At 45.4% G+C, this 18,508-nt stretch overlaps 1 protein-coding gene across 1 annotated transcript in view; it reads left to right on the top strand.

The window, feature by feature from the left end:
- The window catches only part of TRRAP (transformation/transcription domain associated protein), a 112,408-nt gene that overhangs the window by 5,134 nt on the left and 88,766 nt on the right, over positions 1 to 18,508 (top strand). Inside the window, exons 6-21 of the mRNA XM_066640438.1 lie at positions 388 to 471; positions 881 to 937; positions 1,141 to 1,266; positions 1,519 to 1,596; positions 2,271 to 2,359; positions 3,365 to 3,461; positions 4,195 to 4,333; positions 5,071 to 5,149; positions 5,653 to 5,887; positions 6,906 to 7,233; positions 7,324 to 7,421; positions 7,655 to 7,849; positions 9,961 to 10,152; positions 14,053 to 14,218; positions 14,798 to 15,054; positions 15,688 to 15,888. Coding sequence (XP_066496535.1) covers positions 388 to 471; positions 881 to 937; positions 1,141 to 1,266; positions 1,519 to 1,596; positions 2,271 to 2,359; positions 3,365 to 3,461; positions 4,195 to 4,333; positions 5,071 to 5,149; positions 5,653 to 5,887; positions 6,906 to 7,233; positions 7,324 to 7,421; positions 7,655 to 7,849; positions 9,961 to 10,152; positions 14,053 to 14,218; positions 14,798 to 15,054; positions 15,688 to 15,888 — 2,421 coding nt within the window. The remainder of the gene's footprint in view (positions 1 to 387; positions 472 to 880; positions 938 to 1,140; positions 1,267 to 1,518; positions 1,597 to 2,270; positions 2,360 to 3,364; positions 3,462 to 4,194; positions 4,334 to 5,070; positions 5,150 to 5,652; positions 5,888 to 6,905; positions 7,234 to 7,323; positions 7,422 to 7,654; positions 7,850 to 9,960; positions 10,153 to 14,052; positions 14,219 to 14,797; positions 15,055 to 15,687; positions 15,889 to 18,508) is intronic.

The raw sequence follows: 18,508 nt of genomic DNA, 5'->3' as shown, positions 1-18,508 counted from the left end.
ACCTTGTATAGGACCAGACCATTGGTCCTCCTAGCTTAGCATTGTCTGCCGTGATTGGCAGTAGCTCTCCAGGGTTTTTGGTAGAGAACTTTCCCAGACCTACCTGGAGATGTTGGGGATTAAATCTGGGATCTTTCATTTGGAAAACTTATGGGCTATGGCCTATATCCTAAACGTGGAGCCTTTTGCCCCCACCCTGGCAGCGGTGAGACTTCAGGTACTGGAACGTTGGACCACGAGTGTGCCAGTTGACATCACTAGTTTGCAGTCAACATGCCACTCTTCTGGATAACTTAATTCAGATATTATTGTTGTTTATATTATCATGAATGATGCCTGGAATTCAATAACAATTTAGTTGATCTGTTCTTCCCCCTTGAACACTAGACTGAAAATGAGGAGAACGTACTTATTTGCCTGAGAATAATTATTGAACTGCACAAACAGTTTCGGCCACCAATCACACAAGAGGTAGGTTGCAGCCTTGTGTAAAGTAGAAGTGTTGGCTTTCCTATGCCCAAGGGACCTTTGACCTTCAGGTTCTTGTGCAGCACCCCCTCCGCTTCAAGCTGTATGGCATCCCCTAGTTTCGGTGAAATTGGGTGGAGCATTTGGAATTTGCCTTCCTCCAAAGCAATGAACTCTTCTGCCCAAACAAGGGAAGCTTGATACTGCCCTATAATATGATATAGAAACCTGTTCTTTAAAAGTGGAAAAGCTCAAAGTCCCATTGGAATTCCAAGACAATTGGGTTGCTCTTTGGGTATCAACTGATGCATTTTCTTTGCTTGGAACCTTAATGAGAAGGCAAAGACCTCGGAACAGAATGGGTTTTAACTTCTTTTTTTTTTAAAGGACCAATTTCTTTTTCCCTTCTTAGATTCACCATTTCTTGGACTTTGTGAAACAGATTTATAAGGAGCTTCCTAAAGTAGTGGTAGGTCTTGTTGATTATTTTCTCTTGAACATATGAACTGAGGTCTTAATCCAGTTCTGAAGTCATCCCTGGTTTACAGAGGTGGCTTTTGAGGTGGTGGGAAAGGGTGGGAATGGCTGAGAAGCCCCCATGGCATTCTGCACATGGAAAAAATTATTTACAAGCATGACTTAATGTCTCTGTTCGTCTTGCTCTGGCTGTAGAATCGATACTTTGAGAGTCCTCAGGTGATTCAAGAAAACACTCTCCCAAATCCAGAAGCGGTTGGTATGATCACGACCATTGTAGTGAAAGTCAACCCGGAACGGGATGACAGCGAGACGAGAACGGTACGTGTAAGGAATGACACTGCATGTAAGCTAGCGCTGTTCTTTACAGTGTAGCTATGTTGAAGCTCAGTGGGCTTGGACCTGATCAGAGGAGGGAAGCAGTGGAAGTCCCATAGGAGGAGCTCTGAATGTTTCCAAGGAGAAAGGAACTATGTGTCTACAATAGCTGAACAGTTTCCCAGAATGTTTGCATTGGAGTGAGTTGCCAGGAGTTCTACATGCAGAATTTTGTGTTCTTAATCTTTTCTGCAGCACTCCATCATTCCGAGAGGCTCCCTGTCCTTGAAAGTATTAGCTGAGCTGCCCATTATCGTCGTCCTCATGTATCAGGTTAGTATGAGAACTTCTGTATGAAAAGCCTCTTTGTGGCTCAACTTCTCCTCACCCCTGTAATCAAACTCTGTATTTTTTAATCAGGGATATTAATGGTTACATTTACTTGCTCTTTTGGCGGTAAAGTCTGTTTCGGGTTTGTTCTCAAAATGCTTACCCAGAGCCGGTCCATTTGATGGTGGTGGATTGGTGGAAAATGATGGTTGTCAGCCTCCATCTGTCTGCCAGTCTCCCCTGCTCCTCTTGTCTGAATGCACTTCCTGGATTTGAAAAGGAAGTGGTAAATAGGATAGAGGAGGAAGTGAGGAGGAGGAGAAAGTGATGGACCGGAACAACAATTTTCAGCCAGTGTACCGTGGCACATCGGTGTGCAGCAAATGTCCACAGGTGTGCTGTGGGAGTTTTGGGGAGGGTCATTTATTAGTAGGGCCATAGGGGTGTGTGAGCCCCCCACCATTTGCGTGGTGTGCCTTGTCAGTTGTCAAAAAAGCTGATGATGTGCCTTGACAATTTGAGTGCCTTCTTAGCGAGGGTGTGAGATTAAAACGAGTGAGCAGTATTTGGCAAACCACCTCAGCTGCAAGGCAGTCTTGGGGTTACCCCTTGATTCAAAGGCAAGGATGAACAAATCTCATCACTTTAAATACAACACTTGTATTTTCTGCCTTTAGCTTTACAAGCTGAACATTCATAATGTGGTGGCTGAATTTGTGCCGTTGATCATGAATACTATAATTATTCACGTGTCTACCCAAGCAAGGTAAGGTCATGGAATAAAATCTGGTCAGTAATACTTGATTGACATTAGCTGCGTGATTGAAATCTTAGCCATGCCGCCCTGCTCACTTCGCCTTCCAATTGGTCTGGAACAGGGGTGTCCAAAGTTTTTGGCAGGAGGACCGCATCATCTCTCTGACATTGCGTCGGGGGTCGGGGAAAGAAAAGTAATTTACATTTAAAATTTGAATAAATTTACATAAGTTTACATAAATGAATATATTAAAGATGAACTTATATGAATGAATGACGGTCTTGCAATAGCTCAAGGCCTATAAAAGGCCTTGCACAAAGCAAGGCTAGCCTTTCCTTTGCTGCCGTTACTGCATCACAGATGTGAAACAGCAAGCAGTTGAGGAAGCCTTCATCTCACAGCTCACGCAAAGAGGTCAAACAGTTGCCTTCATGCTGAGAGCAGTTGTGTCGGGCCAGTGTGGGCTCCAACAAACCTCCGGAGGGCCAGAGGCTCATTGGAGACTGGGGGCTCCCTGAGGGCCACATTGAGAGGCCTCGAGGGCCGCATGTGGCCCCAGGGCCGGGGTTTGGGCACCCCTGGTCTGGAAGAAGGCAAGACAGAGCTTGCTTGGCCGCCACTGGGTGGAAAAAGGAGAGGAAAAGAAGCCCTGGCAGTGTGGCATTCATTTGCTCACTCCAGGTACACGCTGGTTCTTGAAGATGGCATTTATGTGGCAATGAGAGTTTGAGCTGGGTCTTAGAGCCTTGTAACATTGAAAGGCTTTAAAGGGTTAGATTTGCACTGGAAACTGTAGCAAATTAGAGGTTCTTTTGTGAATGAACTCACATCCTGGGGCAGTTAGGTCTCTCTTTTGGGCAAGGAAATAAACCTTGTTTAAGAGGATTGTTGACCAGGGTGTTGGCATTCCTGGTTTAGAAGTGGTGCCCCTTTTAGTTGCCTTTTAGTAGAAAAGAGAAAAAAAGATGAAAATGAATGAATGAATTAAAACATAGCATGATGTTCAATTTTCAGGCAACACAAACTATACAACAAGGAGTTGTATGCTGACTTCATCGCTGCACAGATCAAAACATTGTCATTCTTGGCTTACATTATAAGAATTTATCAGGTAAGCGGTGGGTTCATTTTATAGCCTAGGCTGGTTCCTGAAGGTGCACTGACAGGATGCAGCAAAATTGAAAAAGCCACACAAATGGTCCTAGAGTGTTTCACTAGTTAAGTGTAGCACAGTGGGGGGGGGGGTCTGAGAATGCCTGGTGGTTTCAAAGAAGAGGGCAGAGGATCCCTTTCTCCTCCTACTTCAGTTTTCTCTGCCCCTAACATAAGAACATAAGAACAGCCCCACTGGATCAGGCCATAGGCCCATCTAGTCCAGCTTCCTGTTTCTCTCAGTGGCCCACCAAATGCCCCAGGGAGTGCACCAGATAACAAGAGACCTGCAAGGCTTCCTGGGAATTGTAGTTAAGAACATAAGAACAGCCCCACTGGATCAGGCCATAGGTCCATCTAGTCCAGCTTCCTGTATCTCTCAGTGGCCCACCAAATGCCCCAGGGAGCACACCAGATAACGAGAGACCTCATGCTGGTGCCCTCCCTTGCATCTGGCATTCTGACATAGCCCATTTCTAAAATCAGGAGGTTGCGCATACACATCATGGCTTGTACCCCGTAATAGATTTTTCCTCCAGAAACTTGTCCAATCCCCTTTTAAAGGTGTTCAGGCAGGTATTTTCTGGGAGCAGACTGGACACCTCAAGAACTCACAGGAATCCAGTAATTGTTGCACTTGTCTGTTTGCTGCATTTTATACATGTGCCTGATTTTCCCCCCTCATTTTTCAGGAACTGGTAGCAAAGTATTCTCAGCAAATGGTGAAAGGAATGCTGCAGTTATTGTCTAACTGTCCAGCCGAAACCGCTCACCTGAGAAAGGAGCTTCTCATTGCCGCCAAGCATATTCTAACCACGGATTTGAGGAGCCGTATGTCACTTTAAGTGTATTTTAAAGTAGCAGGATACGTGTTGGCGGGAGGACTGTTGGAAGCAACCAGAGTGCAGTTAGAAATGAGTGGCAGATCAGGACTCTGTGGTGACGGTGCAGTGGTCCTAACTGCAAGTGTCCTTTTCTGTGAGCCCTTTGCAATATTTGCAGGGGTCATTAGTGTAATGGTTGAAACCAGCTTGGGTGTGCCGTTGGTTGGTGTCAAGTGAGAGTATTTGATTGAGAAATCCTCCTTGTGTGCCTGATACTTGGATAAAACAGGTCAGATCATTCCAGTATCTGGGCATTTTGTTTTCTTACTTCAGTAAGCAGAAAGGTAATTTTGAAACAGCTATGTTGAAGGCTGAGCAGTTGGCCCTTGGAGTTTTGAGGTTCTCTCTGTTTGTCCTCCTCCAGTGCTCCATGATGCTTGTGTGAAAACCTTGGAGAACAGCTGCCAATTAGCCTTGACATTGCTGAGCCAGATGGATATTTTGATCTCTGCTCAGTAGAAGGCAGCTTCATACTGTTAGGGGAACAAAGCTACTTTTAATATTTACAAGCCAATTCACAGTGGGATTTCCGTTTACTCAAGAGAAGAACATGTCACTCACTTTTTGCAAGGACATGACAGGCTTCTTGGGTAGCTTTCTCCTTTGGTGAAATGGTGCACTGCTTTAATGGCATCTTGTTTTGTCTCTTCTTCATGCTGTTGTTCTCTTATAACTTCCTTACAGAATTTATTCCATGCATGGACAAATTGTTTGATGAATCCATACTAATAGGCTCCGGTTACACAGCACGTGAAACTCTGAGGTGCGTGATGGAACAGTTTATCTCGTTGAATCCTTGCTGGTAGGAAGATTAGCATGTCGGTGTTTAATGGGCAGACCAAAAATCAGGTCCCAACCCATAGTTGGACACAGGCGCTGTGGACGCTGTGCCGCATTCAACCACTAGATGGGACTGAATGTAATGGAACAAAAATTGACTTTGAATAATTATGGTAATTGTAATTATGTTAGGGTAGTGCTGGTGTAAATGCAGTTGGTCCTTAAGTAGAATGTCACTAAGTGATGCACACCTGTATTGTCGAGACCTTCATAGAATGGGGCTTTGAGAATACAGTGTATAGAGCCCCACGTAGTAGAGAGTAAGGTCAAGCATTTGTGGCCCACATAGCATCCCCAAAAATGGACATCACATTTGTATGGGTGCCTGGATGCATAGTGTCTACCCAGAAAAAAGTTACCCCCCCAAAACAAAGAAGACAGACCCTGCTGGCATGGCTAATACTTTTGTCGTTCGTGCATTCTTAGGCCTCTTGCGTATAGCACGTTGGCAGATCTGGTCCACCACGTCCGCCAGCACTTACCGCTCAACGACCTCTCCCTCGCTGTCCAGTTGTTTGCCAAGAATATTGATGACGAGTCCCTGCCCAGCAGCATCCAGACCATGTCCTGCAAGCTTTTGCTCAACCTGGTGGACTGCATTCGATCCAAGAGCGAACAGGAGAATGGGAACGGCAGAGACATCCTTATGAGGATGCTGGAGGTGCGGGGTCTCTTTTAAGTGGGGGCCGCTGGAAGTTGAATAGGATTAAAGTACAGACCTGTGGATGTTGATCTTGGGCTTTTAAGTAAAAGTGGGACTTTGGTGTAACTTCCTGAAGGTTTGGCTGCCTAACCATGGCTTGTGCTAAATTAGTCTGGCTCAGGCATGGGCCTGTGCGCTTCCTCCTTGCTTTCAGAACCACAATTTCTTCATAATCTTTTTTTTTTCTTGAGTCAAAAAATAGCCGCCGTTTCATACAAATCAGCAAATGGGAGAAGGAAGGAGAGACAAGGAGGCGGGTGGGCATGAACTTATAGCTCATTCCAGGCTTGTTCACATAAGAACATAAGAACAGCCCCACTGGATCAGGCCATAGGCCCATCTAGTCCAGCTTCCTGTATCTCACAGCGGCCCACCAAATGCCCCAGGGAGCACACCAGATAACAAGAGACCTGCAAGGCTTCCTGGGAATTGTAGTTAAGAACATAAGAACAGCCCCGCTGGATCAGGCCATAGGCCCATCTAGTCCAGCTTCCTGTATCTCACAGCGGCCCACCAAATGCCCCAAGGAGCACACCAGATAACAAGAGATAACACCAGATAACATCCTGGTGCCCTCCCTTGCATCTGGTATTCTGACATAACCCATTTCTAAAATCAGGAGGTTGCGCATACACATCATGGCTTGTAACCCATAATGGATTTTTCCTCCAGAAACTTGTCCAATCCCCTTTTAAAGGCGTCCAGGCTAGACGCCGTCACCACATCCTGTGGCAAGGAGTTCCACAGACCGACCACACGCTGAGTAAAGAAATATTTTCTTTTGTCTGTCCTAACCCGCCCAACACTCAATTTTAGTGGATGTCCCCTGGTTCTGGTGTTATGTGAGAGTGTAAAGAGCATCTCCCTATCCACTCTGTCCATCCCACACGGTTTGGTGTCATGTCTGAAATAAGCTGAAGTACACCTTGAAGTCCCCTTTGTTATGCTTATGTCGCCTCTTCTTCCTGCACTTCAGGTTTTTGTCCTGAAATTCCACACCATCGCTCGCTATCAGCTTTCTGTCATTTTCAAAAAGTGTAAACCTCAGTCTGAGCTCGGTGCCGGAGAAGCGGTCTTGCCTGGCGTGCCCGCTGGAGGAAATGCAGCCCCAGTTCCCGTGCCGTCCCCGGCTCCCACCACCCCTGTGGCCCCGGCTGCAGCGCCCATGTTTGAGAAACAAGGGGAGAAGGAGAAAGAAGACAAGCAGACGTTCCAGGTCACCGATTGCCGCAGCTTGGTGAAAACATTGGTCTGTGGCGTCAAGACGATTACGTGGGGGATCACCTCTTGCAAAGCCCCTGGGGGTAATACCTGATTAAATCCATTTTTTCCCATTTGAGTGTACAAAGCCACTCAGCAGTAAGGTGTAACTTTGCTTTCAACTTTCTTCTTAGAAGCGCAGTTCATTCCCAATAAGCAGCTGCAGCCAAAAGAGACCCAGATCTATATAAAACTGGTGAAATACGCAATGCAAGCTTTGGATATTTATCAGGTACGCAGTGCTGTTGGTGTGTAGTCCTTTTGCAATTGAATTTGTCTGGCGTGTTCCTTTTCGAAAATTAAAACGGTAGATTTATTGCTTCTCCTTACGAGTCTCCCAATCCCCGGAGATAGTTGGGGGAGGCTCTCTTGTGAGTTCTGTTGCTGTCCAGTTGGAGGGGATGCATGACAGGGTCTTCTCAGTCTGTAAACTTTGAATCACGTGCAGTATTTCCGTTCCGAAAGGTTCAGATAGCTGGAAACGGACAGACGTACATTCGGGTTGCAAATTGTCAGACAGTCCGGATGAAAGAGGAGAAGGAGGTCTTGGAGCATTTTGCTGGAGTCTTTACAATGATGAACCCCCTGACTTTTAAGGAAATCTTCCAGACGACGGTTCCTTACATGGTCGAGAGGATCTCTAAAAACTATGCCCTTCAGGTAGTATGTTTTGTGCACTTAACAGTAATGTGAGCTACCCAAATGCTACTTTAGTGACTGATGTTTTCTTGGTTGGAAGTTATTAGAATGCAGGCATTTCCCCCCAGCCTGTTAGGTTTTGGTACTGAATTTAACTGTATCAATCAGGTTAGTTGAAGCTGTTTAAATTTTGCAAAAAGTCAAGTGGATTTATTTATGATAAACCTTGATAGCTTCTGATAAGTTGCTCAAGCAGTAGGAGGCAGTGGGTATAGCAGGGATCTTGAGGGCCGCCAAGAGAGTCCTCATGGGGTGCATACAGGCCGTGTGTTGTCCCATGCTGTTTGAAGCAATCCAAAGTCTGAAACATTGCTTTAAAACAGCTGGTACAGAACATGAGGCAGGCTTTAAGCCTGCCAAAACAAACATGATTAATGCAGTAGTGGAAACATTTACCAGAAGGGTCAGAATGGCACTCCATTAGTCAGGGGTTTCAAGGGCCTGGGTGTGCATGACCACAGAGGTGGCCCTTCAAGCATGTATAAAATGATAGTTCTGAAATGAAAGGCATGCTTTCTTTTTTAGACCAGGGGTGCCCAAACCCCGGCCCTGGGGCCACTTGTGGCCTTCAAGGACTCCCAATGCAGCCCTCAGGGAGCCCCCAGTGTCCAATGAGCCTCTGGCCCTCCGGAGATTTCTTGGAGCCTGCGCTGGCCCAACACAACTGATCTCAGCGTGAAGGCAACTGTTTGACCTCTTGCGTGAGCTGTGGAATGAGGGCTCCCTCCACTGCTTGCTGTTTGCTTTGTGCCAGGCCTTTTATAGGCCTTGAGCTATTGCAAGACCTTCATTCATTCTTCATTCATTCATTCATTCAGGGTATCTTAGAGATTGCCTACTCCCATACAATCCGGCTCGTCCTCTTAGGTCATCAGAGAAGGCCTTTTCTACAAGTGCCGCCGCCTAGGGAGGTATGTGGGGCGGCGGCAAGAAATAGGGCCTTCTCAGTAGTGGCACCAACGCTATGGAACTCCCTTCCCCTTGACTTGAGAATGGCTCCCTCTCTTGAGACTTTTCGGCGAGGCCTGAAAACCCTTCTGTTTAAACAAGCCTTCTGAGTTCTCGGCCTTTTTAACATCTTTTTAACATCTTTTATATTTTTTACAGGCCTGATTCTTTTATGATTTGCTGCTGCTCTATGCTCTTTTTACTGGACTATTTTTTTTTATCTGACTGCTGTTTTTATGATATGTGTTAATATGTTTTTATTTGTTTTAAATTATGTTTTTAGTCTGTTTTAACCTGTTGTAAGCCGCCTTGAGTCCCTTCGGGGAGAAAGGCGGGGTAAAAATAAAGCTGCTGCTGCTGTTGTTCATTCATATAAGTTCATCTTTAATACATTCATTTATGTAAATCTATGAAAATTCATTCAAATTTTAAATATAAATTAATTCTTTTTTCCCCCGACATAGTGTCACAGGGATGATGTGGCCCTCTTGCCAAAAATTTTGGACTGTTTTAGACTATGCATGCATGCATTGTAGCAAGCATTGCTCCAGATGAAGCATCCCAGCTTGGGCAAGAGACGAAGAAAACGGGCCTGTATCAGAGTAGTAGAGCACCTCAGTGATGTGCAGAAGTCAGTTATTGTAGATAGTACTGAGTCTGGCTTGGTGTAAAGCAGCTTCCTCTGCAAAAATGGGGGTCTTGTGTTTCGCGTGTGATCTCATCCGTGGCTTAGTGAGAGAAGTCACAGCCTGCAGAAGTTCCAGCCAAACTGAGTCCCTGACAGCATCCCCTGATATGGCTGGAGAAGACACCCCCTCCCCCCGTGAACCTTTGGAGAGCCGCTGTTGGTCACAGCACCTGAGACCTATGGATTTTATCATCATAGTGAAATCTACAGGTCTCAAATCTGGAGCCTCTGGAGGATTAGAAAACCTGAGACCTGCAGATTTTCATCATCATAGTGAAATCCTCAGGTCTTCAGACCCTCAGATTTCATCATCATAGTGAAATCCACGGATATAGTAGGCCCACTGTAATTTGAAACAGATTCTGTAGCCAATAACTGTAATTTTTTTTAAAAGGCTTATGTCGTTTTGCTCTTCCTGATTGTTGTCTCTTCACAGATTGTTGCCAATTCTTTTCTGGCCAACCCAACTACCTCGGCTCTCTTTGCTACCATTCTGGTGGAGTACCTTCTGGATCGGCTGCCGGAAATGGGCTCCAATTTGGAGTTGTCCAACCTCTATCTCAAACTGTTCAAGCTGGTCTTCGGCTCCGTCTCGCTGTTTGCAGCAGAAAATGAACAAATGCTGAAGGTAAGGTTGTGCCCAGGAGGTAAATCAAGGTCCTACCTGCAAGAATCCAGGGGTAGTTTTTTTGGAATGTATTTTATATGCAAAGTGCCCATCAATTGGTGGAAATATCCTTTACCTTCACTCTTGATCTAAGGCAGTGGCCCGCAACTCCAATAAATAAAGTTTGAGACTGGGAACCCACCATCGATCCTGCGCCCCCCTTCCAAGACCCTGTCTTCCCACTTCCTGTCCTCTATGGCCTCCTAGCACTGTTCACTGTAGCCAAATATTCTTATTAGAGAGAGCAGAAAAAGTAGTTATGAAGTAGTGAAACTAGTGAAAGCTATTTTAGCACTAAGAACCTGAGCAAGACTGGGACACAATCTTCTGGTACCTGAAGGGGATGCATCAGATGCCTCCTTGTCGCAAACTTGGGGGGGGTTTGGGGTGCTCAGAGTTCTTGGTTCTTGAACCCTAAAGCCCTCAAGGCCCCCCGTCCAGTAATACTGCCACCACTCTATATGTGCCAGTGCCTCAGTCCAGGGACACTGAGACCCTCTAGGCTTAACTCAATCCCTTGCAGGCACTGAGCGCTTTCTCCAGTTAAAACTTCAGTCCTCAAGTTACTAGACCTCAATGAGCACTTGGTAGCTTGCTGAACGGCTAGGCAGGATTCTGAACCTTTGTCCCCAACAGACAATGAAACAACTTGGTAAAAGAGATTTTAGTTTATTAAGTACATAAGGTTACAGTAAGGCAGCAAATGCTAGAGACAAAACATCTAGGAAAGATATCAGCAATAAAATAATAAAGCTAACTGGCTATCTCTGTTAATCCCTAACTCTCACCTGGGTCAGCTTCTCTTGTAGATCTTTTAGCTGCAGGCTACCTGTGAGGCCAGGTGCCCATGGTGGACAATGGAGCTCACAGCATGCAAGATGTTGCACCCAAAAACTCTTCCCAAGAAGGAGCATGCACACACCCCTTGGGCACTCATTATTATACTTCTCATGCTAATAGTGCTGAGGTGACTTCATACTTATTTAGACTGTCCAATCAGAAACTTTTGAGGACAGAACCTTCCCGAAGTCGACTTAGTTGCTAGCCCTCCTAGTTCTTACCCCTCCCAACTGGAGATCCACAGCTGCACTTCATCTGCTTGATAAGGCGCCTTTCTGTCTGCAGAGGTGCTGACATTCTAATGGGTTGTGATTCTTGTTTGTTTACTCACATTCTTGCAGCTAGGAACTGCTAGCCACTTCTCCGTAACTGACTTAGTTTGGTTCAGGCTTCACATGCTAACCAAGGCCTAACACGTACATATCCATGACACTCCCCCTTTATCTGGTCCAGTCGTCTTCAACCTATTTCGTTCCCATAAGTTGCGAACACCCCACAACTGCGGCTTTGCCACCCCATTGAGGTCACAACCCCAAGGTTGAAGAACACTGATTGGGATGGGTATGCACACAAAATGATCAAAGATGTGGCCTGGATGGGAAGAGTAACTTATTTAACTGCCTTCTGGTTGCCTGATGAGGGTGCAAAATGGTGGACTTCCTTTCTTCCTCTGACTAAACCTCGCATTAAGTCTTTACAGCAGAATTTATAACAATGGTGAACTGATTCAACCCATGATCTTGTTCACGAACCAGAACTAATTTAACTCGTAAGATGGCTTTTCAGTATTACCCTTGGTGCATGGAATGCTCTCAATCAATCGGAACAATCAAAATCAGTTTGTGATATGCCAAAGGAGAATCGTCTGCTCAGAGGAAGGAACAATCTTATTAGATTCCACAGGGCACACCAAAGCCCTGGGCGCGTCTCAAGGTGCTCTTTGGATCCTGATCAAGATTAGCCAGTTACTTTATTTAACCATTACTCAGTTAAGGTTTATTGACACACACACGATAGATTCTTATTGGACTTCTGCTGTTGAAATGTTCTGTTAAATGCATATTTGTATGTCTATTCATCTATACTGTATTGGTTCATTTACCCAGAGGTCTTCTTTATTATCAGATTAATATTTTAACCCCCCTCCTGGTGCCTTGCCTCATGAAGAAATCTAAAATATGCAAGGCATTCCTTGCCTGGTGCGTTGTGTTCCTTTCTTTTTGTTGCCAGCATCAAGGTCACTTTCATTTTTTATAAACGGCAAATCCAATTTAAATGGTGTGATATACTGCTGTCGCCACTCCATGCCTGTTAAATTATTTGATTCTCCAGAATGGATGGTGCGGCCTTGAGCAACAATTTAATTTGAATGATGAAAGCAGTTCCCAGCAAGGTCCAGGGCTGTTAGATGTTAATAAAAACCCATAATTATTTCAGAGTTTGTACCTGGGATGAGTCTGCTTGTTTTTCCGTCTTGCTCTCTTTTTAATAATAGCCTCCACACAAGGCTTTTCATTTTGTTTTCTGGATTTGTAAAGGCTGCCTTGATCAAAATGGGGCTGTTGCAGTGGGCACAATCTCTTTGAACATTGCGGTCTCATTGGGTGCATGCTTATTGTGAGAGGAAATGAGGAAGAACAAAGACTTAACAGTATGCGCTGCTTCAAAAACTGTCAAAGAGCATAACACGGCATCCGCAGGGCATCCACAGAAACCTGCCCCGCAAGGACTTCCATGTGCCCATCGGGATTTTTACTCAGCCCCCCTTTTACCCAAACTCCTGATTTTATATATTTAATAATGTAAACCGAACCCTGTTGGGTCAGTCCATAGGCCTTTTCAGCCAGACTCTCCAGCCTCCTTTGTGCATGGAAGTAGTTGTGTGGTTTTCTGGGATCCTGAACCACACACCGAGGGCCCAATCCGTTCCAACTTTCCAGCACCAGTGCAGCCACAATGCAGCCCTAAGGTAAGGTAACAAACGTTTCCTAACCTTGAGGGGGCCTCCGTGACTGCCCCACCACCACAGGATGCAGCGTGTATCCTGTTGGCACGGCAGCATCGGTACTGGAAAGTGGGATAGGGTTAGGCCCTGACTGTCTCTTAAAATTTTATCCAGTGTTGTTAGTTTATTCTGTGGTTTTCTGGAATAAAGAGATAATGAATTGACTCTCCTTAGGTGATGAATCCCGCAAGAATGAAGAAATATGTGTTGCCGCATGATTGGAATGGCATTTGGGTTCCTGCTGATGGATACCTGTGTATTTCTTGATTGTGTTACCTTGTCTCTCACCTGATTCACATCCTTTATTTTGTGATACTCTCCTTGCAAAGTTTGAATCTTGATTTCTCAGCTGTGTGAGTGTGGGTTGCTTGAAGGTAGCTGCTTGGATTCCATGTTTCCTCTTGTTGAGAGTCCAAGACTGCAGTCCTATGTGCAGTTTCATGGGAGTAAGTCCCATTCAACCCAGTGGGTCTTCTGAGTAAGGGCGCAATCCTAACCCCTTATGTCAGTGCTTTCCAGCACTGGCATAGCAGTGCCAATGGGACATGTGCTGCATCCTGCAGTTGGGTGTCACTCATGGAGGCCTCTTCAAAGTAAGCGAATGTTTGTTCCCTTACCTCGGAGCCGCATTGCCCTTATGTCAGTGCTGGAGAGCACTGACATAAGAGGATTGTGCCCTAGCACGCATAGGATTGCGCTTTAAGAGAACTTTGGGCCTAAGTGCCTAATCTTACTCCCAAGCCTTGTTGCTTTGTGTTACTCTCTTCATGACAGTTCCTGCAAGAAGGGGGGAGGGAACTGCGCAGAGACAGCCTTTGGTTACTGGAGCATGAGACATTACTGCTGATGTGAACTCTCTCTCAAGCCTGGTAACGCTGCTTTCAGTGTCTCCAATCACCCACGGAACAACCTACCAACACTTTGAAACTTGTGATTTTTAAGAAGAGGACAGAATGAGTTCAGTGTTTTACACTGAGAATCTTCTGATTTATTTTATTTGTTTTATTTTGTAACAGCCACACCTGCACAAGATAGTGAACAGCTCCATGGAACTTGCCCAGACTGCGAAGGAGCCCTACAACTATTTCTTGCTTCTTAGAGCGCTCTTCCGGTCAATTGGCGGGGGGAGCCACGATCTCCTGTATCAGGAATTCTTGCCCTTGCTACCAAACTTATTGCAAGGTCAGAGAAAATGCCCTCTTTGTCCTTTTGAGTGAACAGACAGTACAAGTGTCTGGCTGCCAGTTCCAAGGATAAGGGGCAGCAAGGGAGGGAGGACGGAGTTGTTGGAGGCAGCTGCCAGTTCTGTCTGTGGTGGAGCTGGGAGAGTGAAGGCCACAGGCTGAGTGTAGTGGCATATGAAAGGGAGGAAGTGGCAGCAGCATAGGAGGTTAAGACTTCTGTGTAGGCCGGGTTGTATGTTCCTATGTTTGTAAATATTCATTGGGTAGTTTTGTTTTTCATTTCCCAAGTGTCTTGCTTTATTCCTAGCACTGGATGTTTTTGCCCCCTGAAAGTTACAAAAGGATTTTGTGAGTGTGTACGTGGGGGGGTGGGGCAGGTGGAGCATAGGACCGAGAAAGACAAAGTTTATATTCAATTATGTGTTGTCTTACAAGCGTCGATTGGCTTGTGGGCCAGGATTAAATTCAACAGGGGTGTCCTGCTGAATGGGTCTGCTTAGGGCACATTGAATGTGCTTGAGGAATGCCTGTGTTATTTTCCTGAGATTTTATTTTGACACCCCCTGCCCTGTTCTAGGTCTTAACATGCTGCAAAGCGGCTTGCACAAGCAACACATGAAGGACCTGTTTGTCGAACTCTGTCTGACTGTACCGGTTCGGCTGAGCTCCCTCCTTCCTTATTTGCCGATGCTGATGGACCCCTTGGTGTCAGCCTTAAACGGATCTCAGACGCTGGTCAGCCAGGGCCTGCGTACTCTGGAACTGTGTGTGGACAACTTGCAACCAGACTTCCTATACGATCACATTCAGCCTGTGCGAGCTGAACTTATGCAGGTAAGGGTGCAGTTGATGGGAAGGACCTCTAGGGGCCACTGTTCACTCAGCAATGCGCAAGGGGTGTTTTGGTGCTGGCCAGTATTTTGATACTGCATGGCAAACATTCTGTAGAGCTGGCATGGGGTCCTTTATGGCCTTTCGCCCTTGCTATTAGCAGAACAGTTGGTTACTTCAGATTATAAAACCAGGAGGCTTAATATTTAAATAAAGAACCCATTTCTAAAGCAAGCTTTCTGCACTGTTAAACCACAGTGGTTTTGAGCCATGCTTTGCACATGGTCAGCGGTGATTGATTTTGAGTGCAGAAGAAGCCGTGAAATAAAATTTAATGTTTTATATTCCATTTCTGTGCCTTGCAAAATTTTGAATGTAGAATCTATTTGTTTTGTGACCCTGGGATGTTGGGGGAGGGGGGAAGAAGAAGAGATGAGACTTTGTCCTGTCACATGTTGAAAAGCGATACCAGGTTGCTCTTGGATGACTTTCCTCCCCTTCCTGCAAAATTAGGAGTTTGGAGAAGTGCATTTTACTCAGGACGCAAGATGCTTGCATGTAGTATTTTTAAATTGATCCTTCGTAGCCCAGTCTTTCTAAGCCCCTTTTTGGGAACTTAAAAAATCATTTTCTCAGGCTTTGTGGCGGACCCTGCGCAATCCAGCCGAGACCATTTCCCATGTTGCCTATCGTGTGCTTGGCAAATTTGGTGGGAGCAACAGGAAAATGCTCAAGGAGTCTCAGAAGCTGCAGTACGTGGTGACCGAAATTCAAGGGCCCAGCATCACTGCCGAGTTCTCCGACTGCAAGGCCTCTATCCAGCTCCCAATGGAGAAGGTAAAGCTGAGTTTTCCTGCTTCTGTCAAATGTGTTTCCTTCCCATATATATATTCCACAAGTGTTTGAATTGGCTGCAGTCCACAGACCAAAGGGCTTGGTTTAGTTCCTTTGTGGAACAGTCCATTACAGGCTGAACTACTATTTTGAGGGTCTGGACAATAGGGTTTGATCAATAGCACCACTAAAACTGCACAGCAATGTGTATTTGTTATTGTAATTGATTTTAGCACAGTCAGACAGGTGTCATTGACTGGTTTGTTTTATCCAGACATTGAGTCCTACCCAAGGACCTGGGGTGCCTGACTTTTAGCATATTTCAGTGTTATAAATACTGTTGCAAAATGTAAGCTGTTCTCAGCAAAGCTGCTTTTTCTAGTTGGATGGTAATTTCTGTGACCCCTATGCTGTTAAGGTGCTCTTCAGGATGCCTCAGGATTGCACAAAAAAGGTGCAGAGGAGAAACCAGCAAGCAGCCACTGGAAAAGACCCCACGCTGGGATGAAGAGGGACAGTTTCTCTCCCCTGCTAAATATAAGAGGAGCACAACTCAAAAAGGTGCTTCTTGCACATTTAGCAGGGAATATCCATTAAAAAAAAGCACTGGCTTGTAAATTATCCATTTTGGCTTAAGCTTGGTCCATGCAGGCAGCTAGCCAAGGAGATTGTTCAGCATTTCCAAGCTCCGTGATCAGACTTGAATGAGTCACCCAGAGAAGGATGTTCTGGGCAAGCGTCCACCAATGATGCAGCACTTCTTTTTTGTGTCTTCATAGTATGAGCTTGGGCTGCAGATGGTAGACTTAAAAGGGCATTGTCAGATTGTGATGCAGTGGGAGGCAGGGAAGGGACTCTCTGTTGAGAGTTCAAACTGTTGAGGAATTTATAGACTAAAGCAAGTAATTGCTAAGATGCTGGTTGTTTAAAAAAAAAAACCAAAACATTTCCCAGGGGCTGGATTTTCCCTGGCAAGTCAATGTACAATTTTCCATTATATGTTGGGCAGGGTTATCTGCTTACTAAGAGTGTTGGCATTGGGTCCACATGCCCCAGCTGCAAAATGTTGACTTGCTGGCCAGCACTTGGCAAGTCACAGGGTCTAAGCGTTGATCCAATTTGGCCTCTCATCATACTTCCTATTAATGCTTTATTGAGACAGCTAATTGATCTGCTGCCACGGGCGGGATAGCTTATCCCAGTGTTACCAGGAAGCTGGTGAAGCCTTTCTTGCTAAATGTCTCTCTCTCATGGTTACTCTTCTGTGAGTTTTGAGTTCTTAGGCTAGTGCGTTCTGTGGCATAAAATGTTTTCCTACTGACTAGAACAGGGGTCATCAACAGGCAGGTTGGAACCCGGAAGTGGGTTGCAACTCGGGCTCAGGTGGGTTTTAGCACTTCCACCACAACCATTGTGTTTTGCGTGTCAGGCATGCAGAGTCTGATCAGTAGTCAGGGCTAGGGCTCCTAGATGAGCATTGTCTTTGGTGGGGCTGCTTTGGTAGCACCCCCCCCCCAATGTATAGCAGCTTCCCTCAGTCTCCCACCCACCCAGCCGCTCTCTCATCTATCCATCCATGCTGCCGTTCCTCTGCTGGAGCAGATGCCCAAGGCAGCTTATAGTTAAGTCATATCATTAACTTTGTTCTCTGCCTCGTCTAGATTTGTTTTCTCTTTCTCTTCCCTTCCCTTTCAAAAATTTAGTGTGTTCTGTTGCCATGCCACCCTGTCCCTTATCTTGTTCCGTTGTGGGGCAGAATAGCATATGGTTGTAGTATACTCTTATTGGCTGTCACTAGGACAGGAAAGAGAGAAACGATGGACTGTCATTTGTTTTTGGTCTCTCAAAAGGTGGGTCCCAGATTGTGGCAAGTTTGAGACTATTGAACTAGAATTCTGGATTTGCTCAGATGTTTTCAAAATGAACCGTCTCTTAGATACGCCTGTATGCAATAATCCCGCCAGCCAGCTTCTTTGAGGTTGGCTAGAAAACAATCTCTGCTTATCTTATGCATCTGTGAACCTGGAAGAGCAAGCTGTTGAACTCTCTCTTAAGCCCTAGAATGAAAGGCAAACACAAGAAACCCATCTTTTGATTTAGCCTGGTAGTGAGAAGATTTCCACTTCAGGGATCTGTGGCAAACTCCTTGTTTTGTTCATGAAAACCTTGATGTCAGTGAGACAGGAGTGGTCAGTTTAATTCATGACCAGAAAGATGATTTTTTAAATCCCACTCCCTGCCAAGTGAAGTACGAAGTTTCCAAAGGTCATTTTATCTGCATAATCTTTTTATTAAGTGTTTTAAGTGTGGACGATTGAATTTTCTTTTGCAATCAGTTAGGTGGTGTAATTTCTTATTTCACGGCTCTCATGTGAATTTTGCAGCTGGGCTGTTTGATTGGTGCCCTACTTTGAGGCATGCTTTTTTGCTCCTTTCAAACAAAAGTGTATCTTGTGTGACTGTAGAGTAAGGCAAGATGATAACACCTTATTGGGCTGCTCTTGTTGGTAGAAACCCTAAGCTCTGGAGTTTCCCAGTGCAGTGAAGTGGCTATAAAGAGGCTCCAATGAAACTGTCACTGAGTCAGTCCCCAGCTCTATGCTTTCGTTTCTGAGTCTGGAGA

The sequence above is a fragment of the Tiliqua scincoides genome, chromosome 13 (genome assembly GCF_035046505.1).
Source record: "Tiliqua scincoides isolate rTilSci1 chromosome 13, rTilSci1.hap2, whole genome shotgun sequence".
Classification (NCBI taxonomy): domain Eukaryota; kingdom Metazoa; phylum Chordata; class Lepidosauria; order Squamata; family Scincidae; genus Tiliqua; species Tiliqua scincoides.
The sequence above is the reverse complement of the archived record's forward strand: the minus strand, read 5'-3'. Positions and strand labels throughout refer to the sequence as shown.